Raw genomic sequence first — 24,567 nt, forward strand, 5'->3', positions numbered from 1 at the left:
GTCAATATGAGTAAAAATAAAACATGTTATGTACCTGAGGAAACAAATCTTTATTCTTTCAAAACTATTTTGAAGTTCGAAAGCTAGAAGAAACTGAACCCTATTAATATTTCATGAACGAACCGCGGGTTCGTTTACTGCTTAAGCCTTTGCAGGACCTAAATCCATTTAACACAACCATACGCATATTCCTACACAGGACGTATAACTACGCTCAAAACAACTAAAATATGGGCTCAAGTTCTTCTAACAATTAATTTGTGATACAATTATCGACATTCATGTCCGATTCGTTCGTACATCGGATGAGCACTATGTTATCACCTCATTGCCTGTTTTTGTAATTGAACGTGGTTTCTTAACTTCAAAACTCTGGCCCCGTTACTGTTTTCTGTACTAAGTTCGTGGTAACTACAGTATAACTTTAATGTATGTAAGTCACTAATAAGAAACTTTTTTATCACCAACAAATTACAGTATTTCGTCACTAAGAATGTCCGGCTCCATGGCTAAATTGTTAGCATATTGATCTTTGATTCAAGGGGCCCGTGTTCGATTCCCGGCCGGGTCGGGAATGTTAACCTTAATTGGTTAACTGGGTGTCGGTGCCGTCTTCAGCATTATAACTGGTAACAGATAGAGCCCTGTCCTCACTGATGCGCAGGTCGCCTGTAAGGTGTCAACTCGAAAGACGTGCACCAAGCCTCTCAGGAGGTCTCACACCATTAAAATATATATCACTTCCCTCTTTACGACACTGATCACTGCTCAACCTCACTTGAACTGTTTGTTTTCGAAAACCTGGGAAAAAGTACAGGGATGATGTGCTCCTCGTCGGAATAATCGCATGAGCTAGCGAACCCTGTTCTCAGCTACATACACAGGCAGGTACGATTGCCGGCTTAAAGTCCAAGATGAACGGGCGGAATGCGGGGGTGCACTAGGCTGAGGCCCAGGAAGGCGGCTTCCATTGGCGGATGAATTCTTCCTCCAGAACATCCACGATGTGCTTCTTGCTGACTCTGGCGGAGCAGTTGGTAGCTGCAACAGGGAGATCACCATTAGTTTCAGCAATACCTCCGTTTCCTTGTTACCCATTCTGAAATGTTCATTCTTACATTTGGCACTTTGACTGATGCTATAGTTTAAGGAACATCACTGTAAGGTATCAGTCCAGTTACCGGATAAATTATTATATTAACAGTTCTGCTTGTTGTTTAAAGGGGCCTAACATCTAAGGTTATCGGCCCTATTAACAGTTCTAATAATAATATCCTTTCTCTTTCGGTTTGTTATTAATACGTACCGTATTAACATCTCCACAGTTCATTTTCGGCTTTATGTAAAGTTTATACGTAGCAGATTCAAAGTAGTTAATTTTTCTGATCGGTGGTTGCAGAGTCGGCTTCGGCCCACATCTGTGGCCACGGCTGGTCCGTGGTCCGACCGCTCTGCATTCCGTCCGACCAACCGAGCAAAGGAAGGGTGGCCACGGCTCTACCGTGGCTCTGCGCCTCTGTATTCAGGAGACGGAGGGATGAGCTGGTCCCCAGCGTCGGCTTTCCTGAGAATGCACTAAGGTGAATGCCGGGACAGTTCTTGGTACATGCCAAGGCTGCCAACCCCCTCACCTCCCAGTAGCAATGTGATTGGGAATTAGAAGCGGGTGGGGGGTCAAAAAATGTATAGACAACAAAAATTGCTGAGAGGTCTGGGGAATAAAGTTTGGGGTAGGCAACAAAACTGAAACAAAATAGCTACAAAATTATATGTTTGTGATGCTATCTGAGCGAATTTCGACAGAGAAGTAAAGTTTGACAGTTTGCCAACTTAACTGCGGTAATAATAGTTTTTTTTTTTATTTTTTTTTTTATTTATTTTTTTTTTTTTATTTAGATTCAATTCTATACGATAAAGCTTTCACCAAAGGAACAATGCGCAACTAAGGTGTTGTGCCATCAGTGCTGCTGCACTACTTGCTCCGGCGCTGAACAATCGGTTAGGTGCGTGGAATGACATTTTGTGCATATTTCCGCAATTTTTTAAAAATATTTAAAGGAAATAATTAGGTAACAGACAATAGGATTTGGCTTTTTTTTTTTTTTTTTTTTTTGTAATTCCTAGTTTTAGGTGGCTAAAATGGAATAAAAATGTATTTTTTTTCTCCCCCTCGTCTCCCCAATCGCCGCCACTGTCTCGAGCATCTCCTTCACCGTATCAAATGTCACTGGCCTGAGAGATGGCTTACCGTCTAGGAGGCCCGCCGTTCCTGATAGACTCATTACTCTTTACAGTGAATTTGTTAACTTTTGACAAACTCCATATGGTTGTATATAATAATTTCGTGTGGCCATTGTTATTAGTCTGGGGCTGCCTGGCCGAGGAGGTAAAGGCGTACTCGGTTCGCCCGGAAGGACGTGGGTTCGAATCCCCGTCAGGAAATCATAAAATTTAAGAATCGAGATTTCCACTTCCGGAGGTGCGCATGGCCCTGAGGTCAACTCAGTCAGTTTAATTCCTGGGGGCAAAGGCGGCCGGGCGTAGAGCTAACCACTCTACCCCATCACGTGCCGAGGTTACGAATGGTGGAAGCCTTTACCTTTCACTCCTCCAAGGGCCTTCATGACCTGTACGGAGATGACTTTGCTTTGCTATTATTATTAGACTAGCGCAGCTCTTGTACGTTAGACCTTCAGGCGAAGGTGTTTTAAGAAAGTACAATTGGACAGCCATCCTTTCCTACCAAAGGAAAATTGGAACAGCTCCGACCATTCGAAGCTATACAACTTGCGTTTTGCTGACGACACCGCACTCATTGCCAGTAGTGAAGATGAGAGCAGATTTACTTGCAAGAGTAAAGGATGAAAGTCTCATTTATGGATTAGAAATTATTATTTTAGATTAGCTATTTGCTTTACGTCGCACCGACACAGATAGGTCTTATGGCGACGAAGGCTTAGGAATGGGAAGGAAGCGGCCGTGGCCTTAATTAAGGTACAGCCCCAGCATTTGCCTGGTGTGAAAATGGGAAACCACGGAAAACCATCTTCAGGGTTGCCGACAGTGGGGTTCGAACCCACTATCTCCCGAATACTGGATACTGGCCGCACTTAAGCGACTGCAGCTATCGAGCTCGGTCGGATTAGAAATCAATTTGAAGAAGACCAAACTCATGACCGTTGATCGTGGAAATCAAGCGCACCTCACAGGTCGATTAAAGGGACTGGAGTTGTTTAATGACCCTGTATACCTTGGGTCATGTATAAGTGACACAGGAACTTGTGAGAAAGAGATAAAGAGGGGTATTGTCCTGGGACGTGCAGCCATGAGAAAACTAAGATCTGGCAGAACAGGGCAATATCGAAAATCACGAAGATTCGATTGGTTGAAGCACTAGTATTTTCCGTGTTCTTTTACGGTTGTGAGACATGGACCGTCAAGACTAATGACAAAGATCACATCATCTTTGAGGTGTGGTGTTGGCGTAGAATGCTACGTGTAGCTTGGACCGAAAGGAGAATAAATGAGTCCATCATTAAATAGCTGAAGATAGTGAAAGGTCTCTCTGCACGTGTCAGTGAAAGAATACTTCAGTTCCTTGGACATATCTTAAGGAGGGATGGAGACAACCTGAAAAAGTCTATCATAGAAGGCAGAAAACCACGTGGAAGGACAGCTAGCAGGTGGCTAGATCAGGCTAGGAAGATAAATAGCCTTCCTATTCAGAACGCCCTAAGAAAAGCTGAAAATCGAGTTGGATGGGGACACTTTGTAAAGCATGTGCTTCTCTACAGACATAGCAATGGCGTCACGACACTCAGTAATAAGTAATACGATTGATTATTATGATATTGGCATATGTTAATTGATGGTGGTGATTATTGTTTTAAGAGGAAGTAGATATTGATTGATAGTGTCAAAAAAAGGATACTGAATTACATGCGAACATTCTCCTTTCCATTTACAGAGTTAGGGCTGGCATTAATAATGACAAGTTCTGTCTATGACAGTGGTGAGAAATATTTACGTAATTCAGCATTATGGTTAAAATACGGTGTGCGGCACGATACTGAAATTATTGCGCATCTGCTGTCCACGTTTCCCCAGCAGCGAAGTATTTACTTTACACAATATAATAGTTTGACATATTGTGAATTCAGTGTTTTATTGATTTCTGCACTTGTGGTTCTCACAGCAGAGGAGAAGGTGTGTATCGTGGAACATTAATTGCAGCCATTCGGAGGGGGGCATCAGAATGAGTCGAGTTTGCTTCATGTTAAAGATCAGCGACCAGGTAGTCTACAGAGATCTCATTACTACCCCGGTTCGGGATTTGTGCCGTTTTTTGTCGCGCCAGAAACTTATTCCTCCAGCGACAATGGGTGCAACAGGCCACATGGCGGAGGCGTTACTTACCATTCTGCAATGTCACTTTGGAGATCACCTTTCTCGTAGAACTTAATTTCCGTAACCTTCCTGTTTCACGGGTCTCACGGGCCCAGATGCCTACACATGGGGCATGTTGAAACAATTAGTTTTCAAGACAGATGAATCACCTACAAATAATTCCGAATTACGCGAGAAGATAACGTCATTTTTTGTGTTCTTACAGCAACCTTCCTTCATCAGTGTGTGTTCAATAATTTTCAGAAACATGAACAAATGTGTGGCACGTGATGGTACACATTTTGAGCACATACTGTATCAATGCAGTTAAATAACATTTCAGTGTCGTTTGTTTTGCCACATACAGTATATTTGAGCATCCCATACGTAGCCATTAAAAATTGTTACGGCGTCTCCGAAGACCGTAAAAGTAGTTAGTGGGACGTAAAGCAAATAACATTATTATTAAAAATTGTTACTGTAGGTAATATTTATGCCTTTGCTGGCAGGACCTAATGTTTACAGTGCACTATGTCTTCTGGTATAGGTTAGAGCAATTTTGTTACTTTCATTGATCTGTTTCTGTCTTATCCTTGGCTTTGACAATATGAAAGTGACTGAGGCATGAGCGATGCTAGTAATGCCAATCCTTATGCAGCCAGTCCCTGCTATGAAGGGTGTGAAAATGTTGCTCATAGGGTCGGTTGGTGTATGCATTTCAGTGGACTTGGCAGACTGATATGTAATTGCAACTCTGGCTCGGTGAGGAAAGCAACGGGAAACTACCTCACTCCTCATTTCCCTAGTACGCCTCTTCAGTGATGCGTATGCCATCTATGACAGCTGATGGCAGAGCTGTTGAGGATCCCACCAGGAATCGCTGACGGACTGAACATACATACATACATACATAGGTAATATTTGACTTATATTGTATATTATGTTGATTATCCGGCCCTAAGACTGATTGGATCCTCAACTGTTCTGCCATAGATGGTCTAGGCGTACAGGAGAAAAGAGGAGTGGTGCAATTTTCCGTTGCTTTCTTCACCGAGTCAGAAACTGTTATAACATATTAGTCTGCCAAGTCCACTGAAATGCACGCAGTAACCCACCCTATGACCGACATTTTCATACCATTCACAACAGGGACAGGCTGCAAAAGGAATCGTGTTACTAACATTGCTCATACCTTAGTCATTTCCATGCTGTCAAAGCCAAGTATAGTGTACTGTAAACACTAGGTCTCGCCAGAAAAGGCATGGCTTATATTGAAAGTGCTTAAATGCTTACAAACTGGACTCTTGGATTGTATTGTTGTTGTTGAAAAGCAAGCATTGACTTCTACAGAAACGTTTGTTCGTTCATATTAGTTCTGCGATTTCCAAAAGGGTGAATTCAGAATAGTTGATATTTAGTTAGCTTGTTCAAAAAAACTCGATACACCCCTCAGTGGACGCAACTTACCTGCTCTCGGGTCAAATGCTGCTAGGTTGCATGTGTTGCAAGGAGTTAGGGAAAGCTCGGGTCTCAAGATAGGCAGAGCACGAACCCGTTATACTTCCAGTAACTGCAACAATGTCTTGGAGGTCATTCGGCCTCGACTTCCACCCCTAAACTGACTTAAGCTTTGGGCGGGAAGATTCTCTACTCGCCAAACACACTACAATTACTTTTACGATCACTTAGTCGCCACGGCCATTGGGTGCCCATCCAACAGCCTTCGAGTTGTAGCTGAACAGTTGCTAGTGTCCCTTAACACCCTTCAAAGCTATTAATGGCACGTGCCTGAGCTTCTGCATTCGCTAACGAACACGGCGTTTCCTCAACAATTTCAGCACCAGTGAAGACATTCTAATGAAATTTGAGCGGGAAATATGACTAGCGCCGAATTTGAACAAGAATAAGTGCTAGCGCCTAACTGTTGTGACACAGATTAGCGGCCAGCCAGTTTCATTGTTGCCAGCTTACCTCTCTGTTATTTGGCTGAGGTGATTACACAATATCGAAGAGTTGGTTGTAGTGTGTGAGTGTTAGTGCAGTGCAAGTGTGCATGTCAGTTCACACAAGATAGTTGGGGGAAGTTTGGAGGCCGACATTCACCGAGCAAGTCCACCACTTGGGCCATGCAGAAGCTCATTGGACAACCATTCAAGAGGTCGACTACACATGTCGCAGAAATTCAGGCAGTGGCAGCGGGCGTACTGGAAAGGACTTTCCTGAATGGCGTGCTGGGTTTAAACCTATCTGGCCACTTCCAGCACATGTTATGATGTCGTCACATTCCTTACGAAATGTTGAGTCCTGTTTAAATTTCATTGCAATATCGTCTTTGGTACTGGAATTATTGAGGAAATGCCGTGTTCGTGGGGTACTTTAGTAGTAAACTGGTCTATGACTGCTCACTTCCACAGAAAGCCATCTATCTACAGGCGAATTTTTAAAAGACTCGGCTTCCACAGTGAACTTGGACACAGTTAAGTAGAATCCTAAAACGCAATAAAGAGAACTAAAACATGTACATAGTGCTTTAGGTACTAGGATACACTGAAGTCGTTGTGAAGGGGGAAATATAATTGGCAGCAACGCTTGTTTCGAGGAAGCCCTCCTGCGACACTTAAAGAGTGGGCCTGCAAGATCAGACGGTGGGTAAGACCGTTGTTCAAAAACCTTCCACCCGATTTGATGCCTGCTGGGGAGCTAGCGGCCGTGGCGATTATACTGTAGTACTAAGCAAGAGCGATTTCTTTACCTTGTCCTGGCTGAGCGTACGGTTGATCCACTCTCGCGCGCCTTGGTCTCGTCTCTTCGCCGCCTGCCGACGCTGCCATTCGATGAAGATGAACGACGTCACTGCCACAATAATTAAGACGGTGATGAAGATGCTTATGACCAGAACAGTATTATCGGTGGTGAGCAGTAAGATGGCACTCACGATGATGAGCAGCACGAGCAGGATCAGGGTCACGATCAGTCCCCAGCAGTAGAACCCATACTCCCGGCCTGGAAGATGGAGCTAAACTGTAAACCTGAACTTTACGAACGATATAATTGACATATGGTGGATGGTGATAGAGGAGAAGATTAAATGGGCGTAAGATTACTCTATACTCTCGGTGTACCAGTTCGGATTCAGGAAAGGAATGAGACTTTAACAATATACTTGTCATTAAAACAATAATGCATAAACACTTAAGAGAAAAGGTGGTAAATTATATGTTACAGTTATAGACTACAGAACGCTTTTGATTCTGTCAGCAAACGGGTGGTCGCTGCGAAGGTGGCTAGAATAGGGGTGTCAAATAAAATTATTAATGCCATAGAAGAACTGTATTAAGAGGTTAAACACACGATGAAAGAAAAAGGAAGATTTAACGATAGGGGACATTCATTCAAATAACGGGCTAAAATAGGGATACAAATTATCATCAATATTATTCATAATGTTTATTAACGATATTTTGGATAATGAAGGGAAGGAGAATATGATAAGCCCAAGTCTTAACAATAAAGACATTCATAGCCTGGTTTTCACAGACATCTTTCTGCTCTCTCTAATATCAGTTGGTATGCTAAGCAGCATCACAAAAATTGCTGATTATTGCAGCAAAAATGCAATTTAAAAGTTAACGTTAAGAAAACAAAAGTAATGGAATGTACAAATGGAAATAAATGAAAAAGAAAAGTGGTGGATAAAAGGCGTAGAATTATAAAACCCTCTAGTGCCCAGGATAGGTCTCCATTCATTCAGAATGATATTTATATGATTGTTCTATAAATATTCTACGCATAATTCAAAACTTAATGGTATATATTGTAACTGATCTGTCACAATGGGCATCAGCAGCAGAGATGTTTCATAGCGACAGGAAAATACTAAATTCCCAATGTTACACATATGTAAAACGCGGGGCACTAGAGGGTTTTAATCAATACAATATTTAGGATTTATGGTAGTATCTAACAGTAAGTGGAATGAATAAATTAGACGAGCAAAAACGGAAAGGCTGGTAGCTCTATCTAGCACTAGATGTTTGGAGAGGGAGATGTCAAATACTGGATAACAGTTGGCTTTATGTGGCACCGACACAGACAGGTCTTGTGGCGACGATGGGGTAGGGAAGGGCTAGGACTGGGAAGGAAGCGGCCGTGGCCTTAAATAAGGTACAGCCCCTGCATTTGCCTGGTGTGAAAATAGGAAACCACCGAAAACCATCTTCAGGGCTGCCGACAGTGGGCTTCGAATCCACTATCTCCCGGATGCAAGGCCACAGCTGCGCGCCCCTAACCGCACGGCCAACTCGCCCGGTACATACATATTCATTAGAGACTGGTATGCCTTTCAGCGTTCAGTCTGCAAGCTCTTGTAAATTAACTAAGCACCTTCCCAATCCAACATTTGCAGCTACAGGAGCTCTGTGGCCTCTTTTCGTTCCTCACCTCTTATTAAACCATTAAAAACTGAGCCCAACCATCATCACTTTGGTCTCCCTCTACTTCTCCTACACTTCATGGCCGAGTACATAATTCTGCTAGGTAAGTTATCCTCCTCCACTCGCCTCACATGACACCACCAGAGCCAGTTAATGTGTACAGTTTCATCCGTCGTGTTTTTTTCTGACTTGACCTTTATTTGTTCATTCCGAGTACCCTCCTGCCATTGTTCCCACCTGTTTGTACCAGCTATAGTTCTATCTACCCAAATGTACCCTCCTGCCATTGTCCCCACCTGTTTGTACCAGCTATCATTCTCTCTACTTTAGATGTAGCCGTAAGTATATTAGCCAAAATAATAATGCGATTGCCAACCTGAACTCCAAACAGATGAGTAAGAGTGGTATGCAAAGGTGTAAGTATACGGACAGATATTGTTAAACGATAAGTCAAATATTGGTTGACACTACAGAACGGGGCAGGAGGTAAAATTCAAAGTATAAGGTACCAGCATCAAATGAATCATCAAAATGAGGGTTACTGGATGGATGGGGTGGAAAAACTAATAGGTGACATAAGAGTGGGGTACCACTGGGGAAGAAAGTTATCAGGGGATGATATGTGTTTTTGTAAGGAACTGGTCCAAAGAGTGAAAACATAGAAAGACAAACGATAAGGGAAGAATGTTATCAGGGGATGATATGTGTTTTTGTAAGGAACTGGTCCAAAGAGTGAAAACATAGAAAGACAAACGATAAGGGAAGAATGTAATAGCAAGAGGATACTAGTAGAATGTTGTAAAATAAGTAAAAATATAGCAAAAACGCTGAAATGTTAACAAAAAAGGAAATGGAAAGAATAATTTGGTGGAAGATAAGAGTATATAAGAATAAAGCCTTAAGACAAAAAATGAGGAAAATCGATGAATTTTATGCAATAAAGATATGGAAGTGGTACACCTGCTAAAAGACTGTAAAGAAACAAAAAATCAGTGAGAAATATAGGCTATAGATGGGAAAAAGATGGGTAAAATTGAAAATGAACCCGAACTTGACAATCTTTCAAGATATTAAACAGAGAATGGAATGCACGGGTGAACAGCAGTACTATGTAATATTATAAGAGGAGTGTGGAAAAAGAAAACGTAAAAACGGAAAGGATGCATTTAGTTAGTTGTAAGGATATGCATGTGGAGGTATCCTAAACTCCATGATTTAGTTAAAGTCTAGAAAGTACCTCAAAGGCTAAGGGTAGCGTGCACCAACCAAGAGCAAAGTGAACTTCCGTAGTAAAGTACTCTTGAGTCAGCATTCGGCGACTTCCATAAGAAAGTAAATTACTTCCGAAGTATTTTAGTCCTTTCAGATACTCCTGGACTAAATTACTACAAGAGTAAAATGCTGAAGAGCACCATCTTGTAGTATATTACTAAAGAAGTAAATAACACACGAATATAGGTTAGAATTTACTCTCACGTCGTCCATGGAGTAAGCTAAGTTTAGACTTGTTGACTAATGATAATATCGTGCCGCATATCAGAGGAAAGACGTTTCAAACGTGTTTATGGATTACTTAGATGATATTGACGATCTCGACGCAGAAAACGATGGGAAATGTAATAGTGCGTAGGCCTACAGTGTGTGAAAGGCGAGAGCCGTGTAATGTACACACGGAGAGTTTCAGGAACGTTTTTGGTCTTAGGAAGGAATCCTTTGCTTTCCTTCTAAATCTACTTGGAGATCACTTACAGCTGAATTCCTGCCTTAATTTTGTTGTATCTCTCAAATTACAGTTGTGTGCCCTACGAGTGTTTCGTACCGGAACATTTCAGGACAGTTGCAGGTGATCTAATTAACGTTTACCGGCATTACCACACAACTGCTGGCCGACTTTCTTTTCTTATCCAGCATCTGTATGTTGTGTTTCTTACACACTATATCCTTTGCATAGATCGTTACTATCTGTATTAACAAGCATTTATCTTTTTCGCTTACGTTTTTCCCCGTTATCCATGGATAAGGATATGTGCGATAGGAAACGGGGGAAAAACGTAAGCGAAAAAGATAAATGCTTGTTAATACAGATAGTAACGATCTATGCAAAGGATATAGTGTGTAAGAAACACAACACACAGATGCTGGATAAGAAGAATTCCATTTAGATATCTTTAAAGAAGATACACAAACACAACACTACTCCGCGAGTAACGAACGCTACTTCTACAGTAGTAACTAAAAGAGTAAATTGTACTTCAACTCTCCGACGTTACTTCAGGAGTAAATAACTCCCGTAGTAATTTACTTCTGTAGTATGGACTTCTTTAGTAAACACTACTTCCGTAGTAATTTACTCCAAGATGGTGCACGCCACCCTAAGTGTATCTAATCATTGATGAAAGATGTGTCCAAGAAGTATTTATGGGATATCTACAATATTAATAAAAATTAGACTGTTTGTTCCGGATAGGCTCGAAAACTACTGCGCCGACTGAGCTGAAATTTGGTAAGCATATAGCTTGAAATGCCGAGTCACGCAAGGGATACGGTACTTTTGATTTGGGTATATTTCACCGTTTCGTTTCGAACTAGTGGGAGATTTTACAGGGGTATGTCCCAAACTTGGACAATTTTTGCTCTGCATCAACTAAAGTACTACTACTCACAAATCTCGAACTTCATATTTCTAAGGTAAGGAAATCCAAAAGTGTCCAAACACAAACAAAATCACTTGGCTTTATCGGCATGAAACATGTACTTGAGAACTGCTCAAACAGTTATAATATGTCCAAAAGTCTCCCATGCCATTTTAAATGTAACATATAACTTACGGAATAGAGTATCCGTAGTCGATGTGGTAAAGGCGTGGTCAAGGATGTGGGTTCGATTTCGCGTCGGGAAGTCGAAACATTTAAGAAACGATATTTCCACTTCTGGAGCGGCACATGCCACCAAAAGCCTTATCTGTGATTGCAGTTCATTACTCCTATCATTAACATGTCCTCAGGCACTCCCAGCACTAACATCCATTCAATAAATAAATACAAAGTGAAGTGTGAATTCAGTTAAATACTCATTAGGTTCAATGGCTCACTAAACCCCCTGTCAGTAAGAGGCCACTTATTTTCTTGATTATTATTTTCCTAAAAGAAACAGCGAGGATATTGGTGGTCATTTGGCTTCCTTCACTTAGAAGGGACCTCTAACTTGTCCAGCCAGGTGGTTCACTCTGCTGAGTGTACCAGTAAAAGCTTCTAAAGTAGCCCTGATGATGATGATGCTTGTTGTTTAAAGAGGCCTAACATCTAAGGTCATCGGCCCCTTAAGTAGTCCTAGCCCGGGTAAAAGAGTTGAGAGGTATAGGGAAAAGGCGCTTTAATATAAATGCAGAAATCGCCAGTGACAGTTATGGCTCATATACTTCCTTTCTCTGTCAAACTAAGCTTCTCATCACTTTCACAATCCTCCTCTCTCCAAGACCGCCTGGAAACAGCCGACCAAAAGCAGGGCTCGTCTCTGTCATTTAACTCTTAGCCCTCGGTAGCCCTGAAGATGGTTTTCTGTGGTTTCCCATTTTCAAACCAGGCAAATGCTGGGGCTGTACCTTAATTAAAGGCCACGGCCGCTTCCTTCCCACTCCTAGGCGTTTCCTATCCCATCGTCCCCATAAGACCTACCTATGTCGGTGCGGCGCACAGAAAATTACAAAAAATAAAATAAAAGGATTGGCCTAAAAATATGTTCTCACTAGTTGTTACAAGATTGCTTTCTTATGGGGCAGATTTGTGTACACTCATCAAAACTGGTGTTACTGTGAATATGTTTGACGTACCGGTATGTTTCTTGCAGTAACTGCATAAAATGTGTCTTTTACAATGGTAGGAAACAGTGGTTAGGTTTCTCAAGTCCTCCTTTAGAAAAATAAAACTTGAAATCGAGGCTTTGAGAAAATCATTTCTGCTTCTGAATATCTCTCAGGGCCTATTTCAAAGTAAATCGTTTTGTTGAGCATTTAAGACTCAAATGTATTTTCGCTACAAACATTCAGTAACTGCACCGTCGACTTTACCATTTTTGGAATTGTTCAGTGTGTATTTTATCAGTATGGTCTGAGTTTAACTCGAAACGAGTTAATGCTATATTAATGTTAGACAATTTTAAAATTAAATATGTGAACCCCCATCAAACTCCACAAGTTGTCCCAGCCGTGGGAGTGCAAAGTTTGGGAACCACTGTAATAAACAGTATACGTTGGAGCTTGAATAAGAAGAAAAAGTCAGTATTATTTTTCTTAAGCTGATAATTGGAATAAAATCGATTGAGGCATCTAGTAAATGAATCTTTAGGTACGGTAACTTGTTCGGAACGTACCACTAAACGCTTTATTGTCCTCCTCTATCCTTGACAGGACGTGGCGGCGTTACGTTTTTACTGTCCTAATTTGCTTTCTCCAGCTCTGGCAGTCTGTCGCTATAAGGGTAGCCTCGTGGAATAGACATTATATGGATGACCTCTATAAAATAGTGGAGATAGATGATACGGTACATCAATGAGACGTAGACGTAGTAGTTAAATGAGGTTATGCGGTACAAGGGATGGTATAACGCTACTTGGACGCGAAAAGTCATTAAAAATTCACGTTTTGGTTTTTCATTTCTTTGAATAAGCTTACCTGAATCCAAAAATATATAATAAGTGTATGTTCTTGCAACGAAAGCTGCCAGCTAACATTACATTACATTTCCGTAAGAAAGAGTTGTAAAAACTATACTTTTCCCTAAAATATATCCATCTCACAGTTTTAGGGAGAATGTATCTTCTTACTGAGATGAATTTTTTGAAACACCTGTCAAGTTTTTATTGTAGGCACTAGTGATATCAACTTGCATAGAAATAATTATACCTCATAAGGTAATATCTTCCGTGAAAATTGGAGAGCTGAAAATACGACTAGACAAAGTCACGTTATTCTTTTCCCAGTTTATTGAGGTCAGTGCTTGGTGTTGATTTAGCCCGGTTTTACGCCAACCCTATGAAAGCATGCGATGAGGTTTCTCATGAATGTGTTGAAGGCGAGATATAAGAATGATTCATTCAGTTCCTCTTTTTTTTTTTTTTTTTTTTTTTTGATAGCATGACCATTCGGATATAGTAGGCCTACATTCAAAGCTACGTTCTTAAGACCGTAAGACCGCAATCCTTTCTTTCATGTAGATCAAAAACTTCAAGCCGGGCTGAATAATTCTGCCAGTACAGCGCTGGCCTTCTCAGCCCAGCTTGGCAAGTTCCATTCTGGCTAAGTCCGGCGGTATTTTATGGTGCTCAAATACGTCAGCCTCGTGTCGGTAGATACAGTAGATAATATACTGGCACATAAAGGAGCTCCTGCGGAATAAAATGTCGGCACCTCGGCGTATCCAAAAACCATCAAAGTTGGTGGGACATAAAACCATTATTATTATTATTATTATTATTATTATTATTATTATTATTATTATTATTATTATTATTATTATTATTATTATTATTATTAAGAACTTCAAATGGTCCTTTTTCATTACAAATGTACAGATACTCCATCAGCAAAGGATTACTGTTTCGAAAGGTGATAGTGTTCATTTCTAGTAGGCTACTTTTTAAGTCATCCTGTATTTCTGTTTTCTCTTTAAGAAACAATCTGTAAGTTTCCCTATGTTTTTGAAATCATTTATGACGACTCTATTATTGCCTTCTTCACTCTTAGCATGCACATTGTAAACAGGATTAACTTTTTCTGAAGGTTGAGCTTTATTTGGGCTTGAAGTTGTGGTAGCAATTAATTTGAATTTTTAATTGTGATTTTTTGTATTTCTGTTGATGAACTAAGAAGTTAGATACTTTATATTATGTGTGTATTTTGCCCTATTGGTGTTAAAATATAGTAAAGTTTGGTAGCTATGGAACAAATAGGTGGGTCTTTCTTTGCCTATTGGTTTTACGTCGCACTGACTCAGACAGTTCTTATGGTGACGATGGGATATGACAGGACATTTGCCGGGTGTGAAAATGGAAAATCGCGGAACATCATCTTCAGGCTGACGATGGTGGGATTCGAACCCATCCTCTCCCGAATGCAAGGCAACAGCTATAACGTCCAAATCGCGCAACCAGCTCGTTCGGTAACAAATAGTTTCTTAGATATGATCCTACAAATCATACTTTAAAACATGCGCAGCCCTGTAGCTAGGATTTATTTTCATTGGAAGTCCAAAATTATTGGTTTGCTTCAAGGCTTTACAGAGAGGAGGAGGAGGGGAACTTTCATGGTGAGCATCCCTCACCAATGAACTTAAACAGCAGATACGGGTTTTTGAACATTCAACCCTTTAAATCAAAACTACTCATTGTGGAATCGGGTATTTGTAAAATAAAATATGGAATTTAACCTTTGAATGTTTCTCTATTAATATAGTCAACTTTTTTAATTTGGTGAATTGTATAGGTTGTTCGCTTTAATTTTTTTTAATAAATGTACCATCATTCAATTATTTGCCCTCCCGAACAAATTACTAATTTCGAAAAAGTTTCGCTTGGCCCTCTAGCATCGTATAAATACCGAAAACGGAAAACAAAAAGTCTATTATCCCAATATTAAGTGTTGAGTGATTATAATAGGGAGGTACATTCAGGGAAACGGGGTGGCCTAGGGAGCGGTGATAAGGGAACAGGGAACTGGAAATCAAGTAGGGATGACATAAAATTGTTGGTGTTGAACTGTAGAAGTATTGTAAAGAAAGGAATAGAACTAATTTAATAGATATATATTTACCAGATATTGTAATACGAGTTGAATCATGGCTGAGAAATGATATAATGGATGCAGAAATTTTCTCACGGCACTGGAGTGTGTATCGTAGAGATAGGATAGGAATGGTGGGAGGGGGAGTATTCATTCTGGTGAAAGAAGAATTTGTAAGCTACTAAAACGTTAAAGATGAGACTCATGAAATTCTAGGTGTAAGGCTCATTTCTAAAGATAATAGGCAACTTGATATATTTGGAGTGTACAGACCGGGAAAGGGTAGCACTGACGCGGATTCGGAATTATTTGATAGGATAGTCGGCTATGTGAGAAACGACATGGAAAGAAATGTGATTGTAGCAGGAGATCTGAATTTGCCAGGTGTCAATTGGGAAGGAAATGCGAACGACAGGAAGCATGACCAACAAATGGCAAATAAGTTAATATGGGAAGGACAGCTGATTCAGAAAGTGATGGAACCAACCAGAGGGAAAAATATCCTGGATGTGGTGCTGATAAAACCAGATGAGCTCTATAGGGAAACTGAAGTAATAGATGGTATTAGTGATCATGAAGCTGTTTTTGTCGTAGTTAAAAATAAATGTGATAGAAAGGAAGGTCTCAAAAGTAGGACTATTAGGCAGTACCATATGACTGATAAAGTAGGCATGAGGCAGTTTCTAAAACGTAACTATGATCGGTGGAAAACGGTAAATAAAAGAACAGACTCTGGGATGGGTTTAAAGAAATTGTTGAGGAATGCGAAAACAGGTTTGTACCTTTAAGAGTGGTAAGGAATGGTAAAGACCCACCTTATTATAATAGAGAAATAAAGAGACTAAGAAGGAGGTGCAGACTGGAAAGAAATAGAGTTAGAAATGGCTGTGGAAGTAAGGAGAAATTGAAGGAAATTGAATCTAGCAAAGAAGGCAGCTAAGGATAACATGATGGCAAGCATAATTGGCAGTCATACAAATTTTAGTGAAAAATGGAAGGGTATGTATAGGTATTTTAAGGCAGAAACAGGTTCCAAGAAGGACATTTCAGGAATAATTAATGAACAAGGGGAGTGTGTATGTGAGGATCTTCAAAAGTCAGAAGTATTCAGTCAGCAGTATGTAAAGATTGTTGGTTACAAGGATAATGTCGAGATTGAGGAGGAGACTAAGGCCAAAGAAGTATTAAAATTTACATATGATAACAATGACATTTATAATAAGATACAAAAGTTGAAAACTAGAAAAGCGGCTGGAATTGATCAGATTTTGGGGGATATACTAAAGACAATGGGTTGGGATATAGTACCATATCTGAAGTACTTATTTGATTATTGTTTGGTCAGAGGAGCTATACCAGATGAATGGAGAGTTGCTATAGTAAGCCCTGTGTATAAAAGAAAGGGTGATAGACATAAAGCTGAAAATTACAGGCCAGTAAGTTTGACGTGCATTGTATGTAAGCTTTGGGAAGGCATTCTTTCTGATTATATTAAACATGTTTGTGAAATTAATAACTGGTTCGATAGAAGGCAGTTCGGTTTTAGGAAAGGTTATTCCACTGAAGCTCAACTTGTAGGATTCCAGCAAGATATAGCAGATATCCTGGATTCTGGAGATCAAATGGACTGTACCGCGATTGACCTGTCTAAAGCATTTGATATGGTAGATCATGGAAGACTACTGGCAAAAATGAGTGCAATTGGACTAGACAAAAGAGTGACTAAATGGGTTGCTATATTTCTAGAAAATAGATCTCAGAGAATTAGAGTAGGTGAAGCTTTATCTGACCCTGTAATAATTAAGGGGAATTCCTCAAGGCAGTATTATCGCACCTTTATGTTTTCTTATATATATATAAATGATATGAGTAAAGGAGTGGAATCGGAGGTAAGGCTTTTTGCGGATGATGTTATTCTCTATAGAGTAATAAATGAGTTACAAGATTGTGAGCAACTGCAGCGTGACCTCGAAAATGTTGTGAGATGGACAGCAGGCAATGGTATGTTGATAAACGGGGTTAAAAGTCAGGTTGTGAGTTTCACAAATAGGAAAAGTCCTGTCAGTTTTAATTACTGCGTTGATGGGGTGAAAGTTCCTTTTGGGGATCACTGTAAGTATCTAGGTGTTAATATAAGGAAAGATCTTCATTGCGGTAATCACATAAATGGGATTGTAAATAAAGGGTAGGCTACAGATCTCTGCACATGGTTATGATGGTGTTTAGGGGTTGTAGTAAGGATGTAAAGGAGAGGGCATATAAGTCTCTGGTAAGACCCCAACTGGAGTATGGTTTCAGTCAGGGGCGTATATAAGGGGGGGGGGCAGGCCCCCGAAAAAATGTATAAGCCTTGAAGAACCGGACCAAAATGATGGGAATTTTCGATCGTTGTTGAGATACCGAGCCAACGGTGGAGATAATATTCTTGAAGACCAATTAACGACTAGTGGTGGGAAGACGATGTACACAAGTTCTTTCATTCAAAACGAACTTATTAACACATTCGGTCACTTAATGCAATCAAAATGTCAGAAAGTCTTTTTTTATTCGATTTTAGGAGATGAAACCACTGACATCAGCCAAATCAAACAGATTTTTCTCTGTGTACGTTATGTAGAGGAACAAACTTTCAAAATCAGAGAATATTTTCTGACATTCGTCTCCGTTTATGACGTCACTGGAGCAGGTTTGGCCAACACAATATTGGAGACCTTGTCAACATTAGGGCTTGACCTAAACAAAATGAGAGACCAAGGGTACGATGGTGCTGCCACGATGAGCGGGCAATTCGGGCTACCGTTGGCCCTGTATACACATTGTTCTTCACTCACTCTAAATTTATGTTTATCAGATGCGAAAAAAGTACCGTCTGTAAGAAACTGTATGGGTGTCATAAAAGAAGTCTGTGGATTCTTTCATATATCAGCCAAAAGAAACGAAATATTGAAATCAATGATTTCTGAATGTTGTCCAGAACAAAAGAAACAGAAACTTATTTCATTGTGCGAAACCCGATGAGTAGAAAGGCACGACTCTGTTTTGAGCTGAATGCTATCAACCATGCATAACTTATCTGAGCAGTTTCAAAACAACAATACAGATCTTCCACAGGCCTTGACTAACGTCATGAGTGTCTTCCACCTTCTAACGAAGGAGAGAGCAAATGCTGATGACTCATTTAAAGCCGTGTATAATCAAGCACAGTCATTCGCTGCCAAACTTGACATTAAAGAAGAGATTCCAAGAATTTGCTGCCTTCAAACAGCACGTAGCAACGTCCTTTACACCACAGAAGAAGAATACTATTGAGTAGCTGTTTATGTGCCATACCTGGACGATTTTTGTAACTCACTAAAAGAACGCTTTGAATCTCACAAGGAAATAGTTGCATTCTTACAAAACATCCTTCCACAATTTTGTATCGTAACAGATTTCGGTTCACTGGAGGCTGCTTTTAGTTTCTACGAAGAAGATCTGTCACATAAAGAGATTGTGCAAAGTGAGTTTATGTTGTGGAAAGAAAAGTGGAGTCAGGAAAATCCTTCAAATCTTCCCAAAATGGCTGTACGTTCTCTAGAAAAATGTGACAAGACTTTCTTCCCCAACATTTATACCCTTCTCAAATTACTCGCCGTTCTTCCTGTTTCTATCGCAACCGTAGAAAGAACTTTCTCTAGCCTAAGGAGACTGAAGACTTACTTAAGGAGCAGCACATCTCGAAATAGGCTTAACGGGCTTGCTTTACTCTCTATCCACAGAGACATTATAGTTAGTGACGAAGAAGTTCTTGATAAGTTTGCAAGTGTACCAAGAAACCTGGACTTCGTTTTGTAACCATTGGTGTACTGTATATATGTATGTATGTATGTATGTATGTATGTATGTATGTATGTATGTATGTATGTATGTATGTATCAGCCCAAATCAATGTTTCCTTTTTCCTTTCTAAAGTGTTTGAAATCGTCTGACCTCTTAAAATTACTTAACCTAACCTTAAATCAACCTTGCCCCCCCCCCCCCCCCAAAAATATATTCTATATTCGCCACTGGTTTCAGTGTATGGGACCCTCACCAGGATTACCTGATTCAAGAACTGGAAAAATCCAAAGAAAAGCAGCTCGATTTGTTTTGGGTGATTTCCGACAAAAGAGTAGCGTTACAAAAATGTTGCAAAGTTTGGGTTGGGAGGAATTGAGAGAAAGAAGAAGAGCTGCTCGACTAAGTGGTATGTTCCGAGCTGTCAGCGGAGAGATGGCGTGGAATTACATTAGGAGACGAGTAAGTTTGAGTGGCGTTTATAAAAGTAGGAAAGATCACAATATGAAGATAAAGTTGAAATTCAAGAGGACAAATTGGGGCAAATATTCATTTATAGGAAGGGGAGTTAGGGATTGGAATAACTTACCAAGGGAGACGTTCAATAAATTTCCAATTTCTTTGAAATCATTTAGGAAAAGGCTAGGAAAACAACAGATAGGGAATCTGCTACCTGGACGACTGCCCTAAATGCAGATCAGTATTGTTTGAGTATAAGCCTAAAAATTTATTACACATTTAGTCTTCAGGTTTTGATACAATTCATGTGGATCATGTTTCAAGTATACTTAAAAGAGTCTGAGAGAATAATTCTTCAGGTCATTTGCCGTAGCCTACAGCAAAGGATTCAAATATCCGGTTCGTTTTTTAAAAAAACAAAATATTCATTCTTGTTCAGTGTCCTACTAGTCTTCGTCCAGAATAGTTGTCGCACATTCTTGGTCATAAGTGAAAATTAATTATTTAAAAATAATTCTTAATGATCACTAAAACGAATTATTCCATTACTTCGAATTTTTCTTGTAGTAATTGCGTTTGTACATCCCTAACTCAGAAGCACGAGTATAAAGGGTTTCAGAACGAACCTCTAGCACGAGGAAAACCCAAGAGATGTTGGACCATTTTAGAGCGTGTCGTCTCAAAACTCACGAGTCCCAAAACTCACGAATTCCAGGAAGAGGATTAGTAAGAACAGGTTTCTCTACCTGGGCCAGTCTCAAAACTCACGATCAGAGCCAGTTTTTCTTTGAAGGATAAATGTCCGCCCTATTAGTGACGGGATAATGAAATACTTTTAATAATCGAATAACTTCCATTTGATTATTTAAATAATCGAATGAGTTTCAAATATCATTCAGTTATATCGCACAGAATAACCGCTTGTTGCTTGTTGTTTTAAGGGGCCTAACATCGAAGGTCATCGGCCCTCAGAATAACCGAATGCGTCATGAATATATATTTTTTTCCGGTTAAGTGTGTCGGGTAGGCAATCTATTGAAATAAGCGAATAGATGAACTCTTACGAAAAATTGGAATACCGGTACGCCTTTTTTCCAAACATATCTCCAAATGTTGAAACTAAATGACTGAATTAACTTTCTTGATCTTTAATATCTCTAAATAAAATTCCTTATTCAAGTAAATGCCGCCTTCTGGCCGCATAATGGAACTAAGCCCCAGTATTACCAACTGGCAGTTTCTTTTAACTATCAGCAGGCAATATACCTACTTTAATTTTATGTCGTCCGGCTGCATGCATAAATTCTTTGGTCCAAGGGGTCCCGAGTTCGATTTCTGGTCGAGTCGGAGATTTTAACTTTCATTGGTTAATTCCTGTGGCTCGGGGACTGCGATTTGTGCCGTATTCAGCATTAGACTTCATCTTAGGTAGGGCCTCATCTTCACAGACGCGCTGGTCATCTATACGGCGTCAACTCTAAAGACCTCCCCGGAGGCCCACGTCATTATTATTATTATTATTATTAATGTATGTGAAAGGTAAAAAAACGCATTATATTAGCTTTAAGACAACAGCAAAATATTTTAATAATAAGAATACACCTCGGTCTCTTTCATTCAGCAGCCATTGTTTTTCCCCCGTGGGATGGGGAGCCAGAATAGCATCCAGGGTATCCCCTGCCCGTCGTAAGGGAAGCGCACCTCATACCTCCTGCAGTCATCGCAAGCACCTGCTGTCCGGAGTAGTTAATTTTGAGTCATTAGAATGTTTACTTTAGCTACCAGTTTGTAGTCGTTTTGAAACTCGTGAGTTTTGAGACGTAACCTTTTAGAGGGAGCACAGAAATTTTAGGAAAATCCCAGCAGATGTGGGGCACCTTATTTTTTGCTTAGACCCTACTCATTTGAGATCTTATTGTTTTCACCATTTAAAGGGTGGCCTTTGCGATAAATAAATGGAAACATGAAGCTCAGTTAGTCTAAAATCGTATTCGCTCATTTCAAGTCTTACCACCGCATCGTTTCGACTGTCAGTTAAATTGTGAGTTGTTAACAGTAATACTTTGATCGTGATAAAAGGTCAAAGGTTTTCTGTTTATCAATCTGCCTGAAAGGACAGGTGACGAAATATTACAGCAAGTTCATACATTAATAACCTACAGAGGATATGAATGAAGGTGAAATATTCCAACATTACTGCACACCCACAAGTTTTGTGCAAACGTATTAAAATATATAAATTTCAGTAATCAACGTATTTGACTGTGTTATAGTTTACTGGAGTGGGGGGGGGGATCTATTAATTTTAAACAGTTTGTATGCAGCAATATTCTTATGTTAGTAGACAATCAAATAGTTAAACATGTTGCACGATAATATTTATATATTTATTTGTGCACACAATTTATTAAATATTAACCCTTTATTACCAAAGTTTATTCTGTAATTTACACTAAAATCTCAAAAATAGTATGAAAAATATATTCCTTATAACATTATGTCAAAAGGCAACACTTAGTACCTACTTACGGCAAAACTAAAAAAAAAAAATTGTACTCGTTACACATATTTTGACAAATTACTGTAATTCGTGACAGACAGACTTGAAGAATGAAGTAGAAATTATAATATCATGAAGTGGCGTCCCAATTTCACCAATATTATTCAAATGGAATATATATATATATATATGTTATACTTTAATAAGTAACTACAAAATTCAAAATATTATAAAAGTTATAAACGAATGCAGTTTATGCATTTTTAAATTTAGAACTTTATAAACTGAAGTTGCAAATTAATGGCATTCAAATATATAATGTATAAACAGAACGAAGTCCGGCCCTTGGATGAATGACCAGCATTGAGGCCTTCGATTCAGAGGGTCTTCGATTCCAGATCGTATTGGGGATTTTAATCGCGCCTGGTTAATTTCTCCGACTCGGAGACTGGGGGGTTTGTGTTTGTCTCAACACACTTCTCTTCATATACAGACAATATACCAAACTACCAACCACATTTTATTTTATTTACTTTTTTGCTATTTGTTTTACGTCGCACCGACACAGATAGGTCTTATGGCGACTATGGGACAGGAAAGGGCTAGGACTGGAAAGGAAGCGGCCGTGGCCTTAACCAACCACTTCAGAAATAAGGCGATAGTGAATAATATGTCGCTCCCCACAGAGATGGAGTCAGGAAGGGGATCCGGCCGTAAAATAGAACCAAGTCCACATGTGCGTGTTTGTTCGCGCCTACAATCCCGCCAGGGTACGGGAAAAGTGACAGAAGAATAAGAAACTATCAAACGAAAAATATAACTGTCGGATGAAATAGAATGAATAGAAATACCATTTTATCAAGCCGCTAGAAGAATTTTCAAAAAAATTCTCAAACCTAGAAACATTTTATAATAATTATATCTACCTCTTAGTCCATTTCTTGACGTCAACCTCAGCTGAGGAGTTAATTAAGACGAAGTGAATAATGAATGAAATGGATAAGGATGTGGAAGAAATCGGCTGTGACCTATTTTTAATCGTTATAGTGAAAATATTTTGTTACCTCATTTTTAAACAAATTATTGAACATTTTGTGGCGAGCAGCTGTGAAATGACCTTTCCACATAACCCATTGATTTGCATCATTGCTGTCTCTAGACGTAGTTGAACTCAAAAAAAAAAAAAAAAAAAAAAAAAAAAAGTCTGGAAACTCTTTTATTGGATTAAATCTACAATATGCATTAGTTAAATAAAAATATAGGGCCGATTGCAGAAACGATGATTAGTTTTAAGCCTTAGACAACGTCTAAGTTGTGCACGGTCTTCCATTGCATAAACAATGTTAAGCCAGTGTTTAACTAGACATCGTTTAAAGTTTCAATATTGATTCGAAAATGGAGACAAAGCGTTTTTATTTGCTCCTATAGCTTTGTTTTTGCGAAACTTCCTCTGAAAAAAAATTAAACTCCCACTCCTCCCCCTGAAACCATCCTGGGTACGGCCCTGGTTCACTTGTTTCTAGCATTCCAAAATATGATGTGTTCAACTTCCCTAGTCTCGGCTCATTTAAGAACCAAATCGGAAGTGCCAATTTATTGCTAACATACGATACCGGTACCGGTAGCTATTTTATGTAAAAACAACGTACGAAGTTAATAATCACAATTCAATCGCTTGCAATTACTTCAAAACAGTTAATTTTAAACGTATTTTCCCGAACCAATTGTTTGAGAAAAGCAACATGAAAACTTTTAAAATGTTAAACTATTTGGAGACATTTTAGAGTGGATTTTGAACCCCCTCCCTCCTTTGGCTACGTCATTGCAGCCAGGTGCCCTTGACCTCGAAGAATACGCAACCCATTAACTCAATTTTATTCTAAAGTCTACCATCAGTCTTCTGAGTTTTATCTACATGAAACAGTTTGTTCTACTTACGTGTAGTCACTACGGTCACAGACTGAGAAATACCGCTGTCGGGTTCCGCCATAGCAGTTGTGATAGCAAAACACACCTCACTGTTATTAACAAGGTCCTGTCATGACATCAACACATTCAGTTCGCGTAATGCCTAACTCTCGGACACATCACTTTCACTTTTAGTGACGCACCGGTCTTCAAGCCGCTACCCAGCCGTTTTCTCACACGGACACGCAGCTCACTTTATCAATCTGCTGGTGATAAGGCACTAATCAATG

General features: G+C 39.6%; 1 protein-coding gene across 1 annotated transcript; it reads right to left on the reverse strand.

Moving 5' to 3' along the window:
* LOC136868999 (uncharacterized) lies at window positions 1–24,556 on the reverse strand. Its single transcript, XM_067144818.2, has 3 exons — window positions 24,308–24,556; window positions 7,139–7,389; window positions 1–1,041 (listed from the first exon to the last, which is right to left on the reverse strand). The coding sequence occupies exons 1-3, from the start codon at window positions 24,357–24,359 to the stop codon at window positions 853–855; spliced, it is 492 nt and encodes a 163-aa protein (XP_067000919.1). The 5' UTR covers window positions 24,360–24,556; the 3' UTR covers window positions 1–852.
* Between the last annotated feature and the right edge of the window lie 11 nt (window positions 24,557–24,567).

The sequence above is a fragment of the Anabrus simplex genome, chromosome 1 (assembly GCF_040414725.1).
Source record: "Anabrus simplex isolate iqAnaSimp1 chromosome 1, ASM4041472v1, whole genome shotgun sequence".
Classification (NCBI taxonomy): Eukaryota; Metazoa; Arthropoda; class Insecta; order Orthoptera; family Tettigoniidae; genus Anabrus; species Anabrus simplex.

Bases quoted from the DNA above. Each gene is read 5' to 3' on its own strand.
- LOC136868999 (XM_067144818.2), bottom strand. From the start codon at position 24,359: ATGGCGGAACCCGACAGCGGTATTTCTCAGTCTGTGACCGTAGTGACT. The intron at 7,390-24,307 runs GTAAGTAGAACA...TCCATCTTCCAG, and splicing joins TGTGACCGTAGTGACTACAC to GCCGGGAGTATGGGTTCTAC. The intron at 1,042-7,138 runs GTAAAGAAATCG...TCCCTGTTGCAG, and splicing joins GTACGCTCAGCCAGGACAAG to CTACCAACTGCTCCGCCAGA.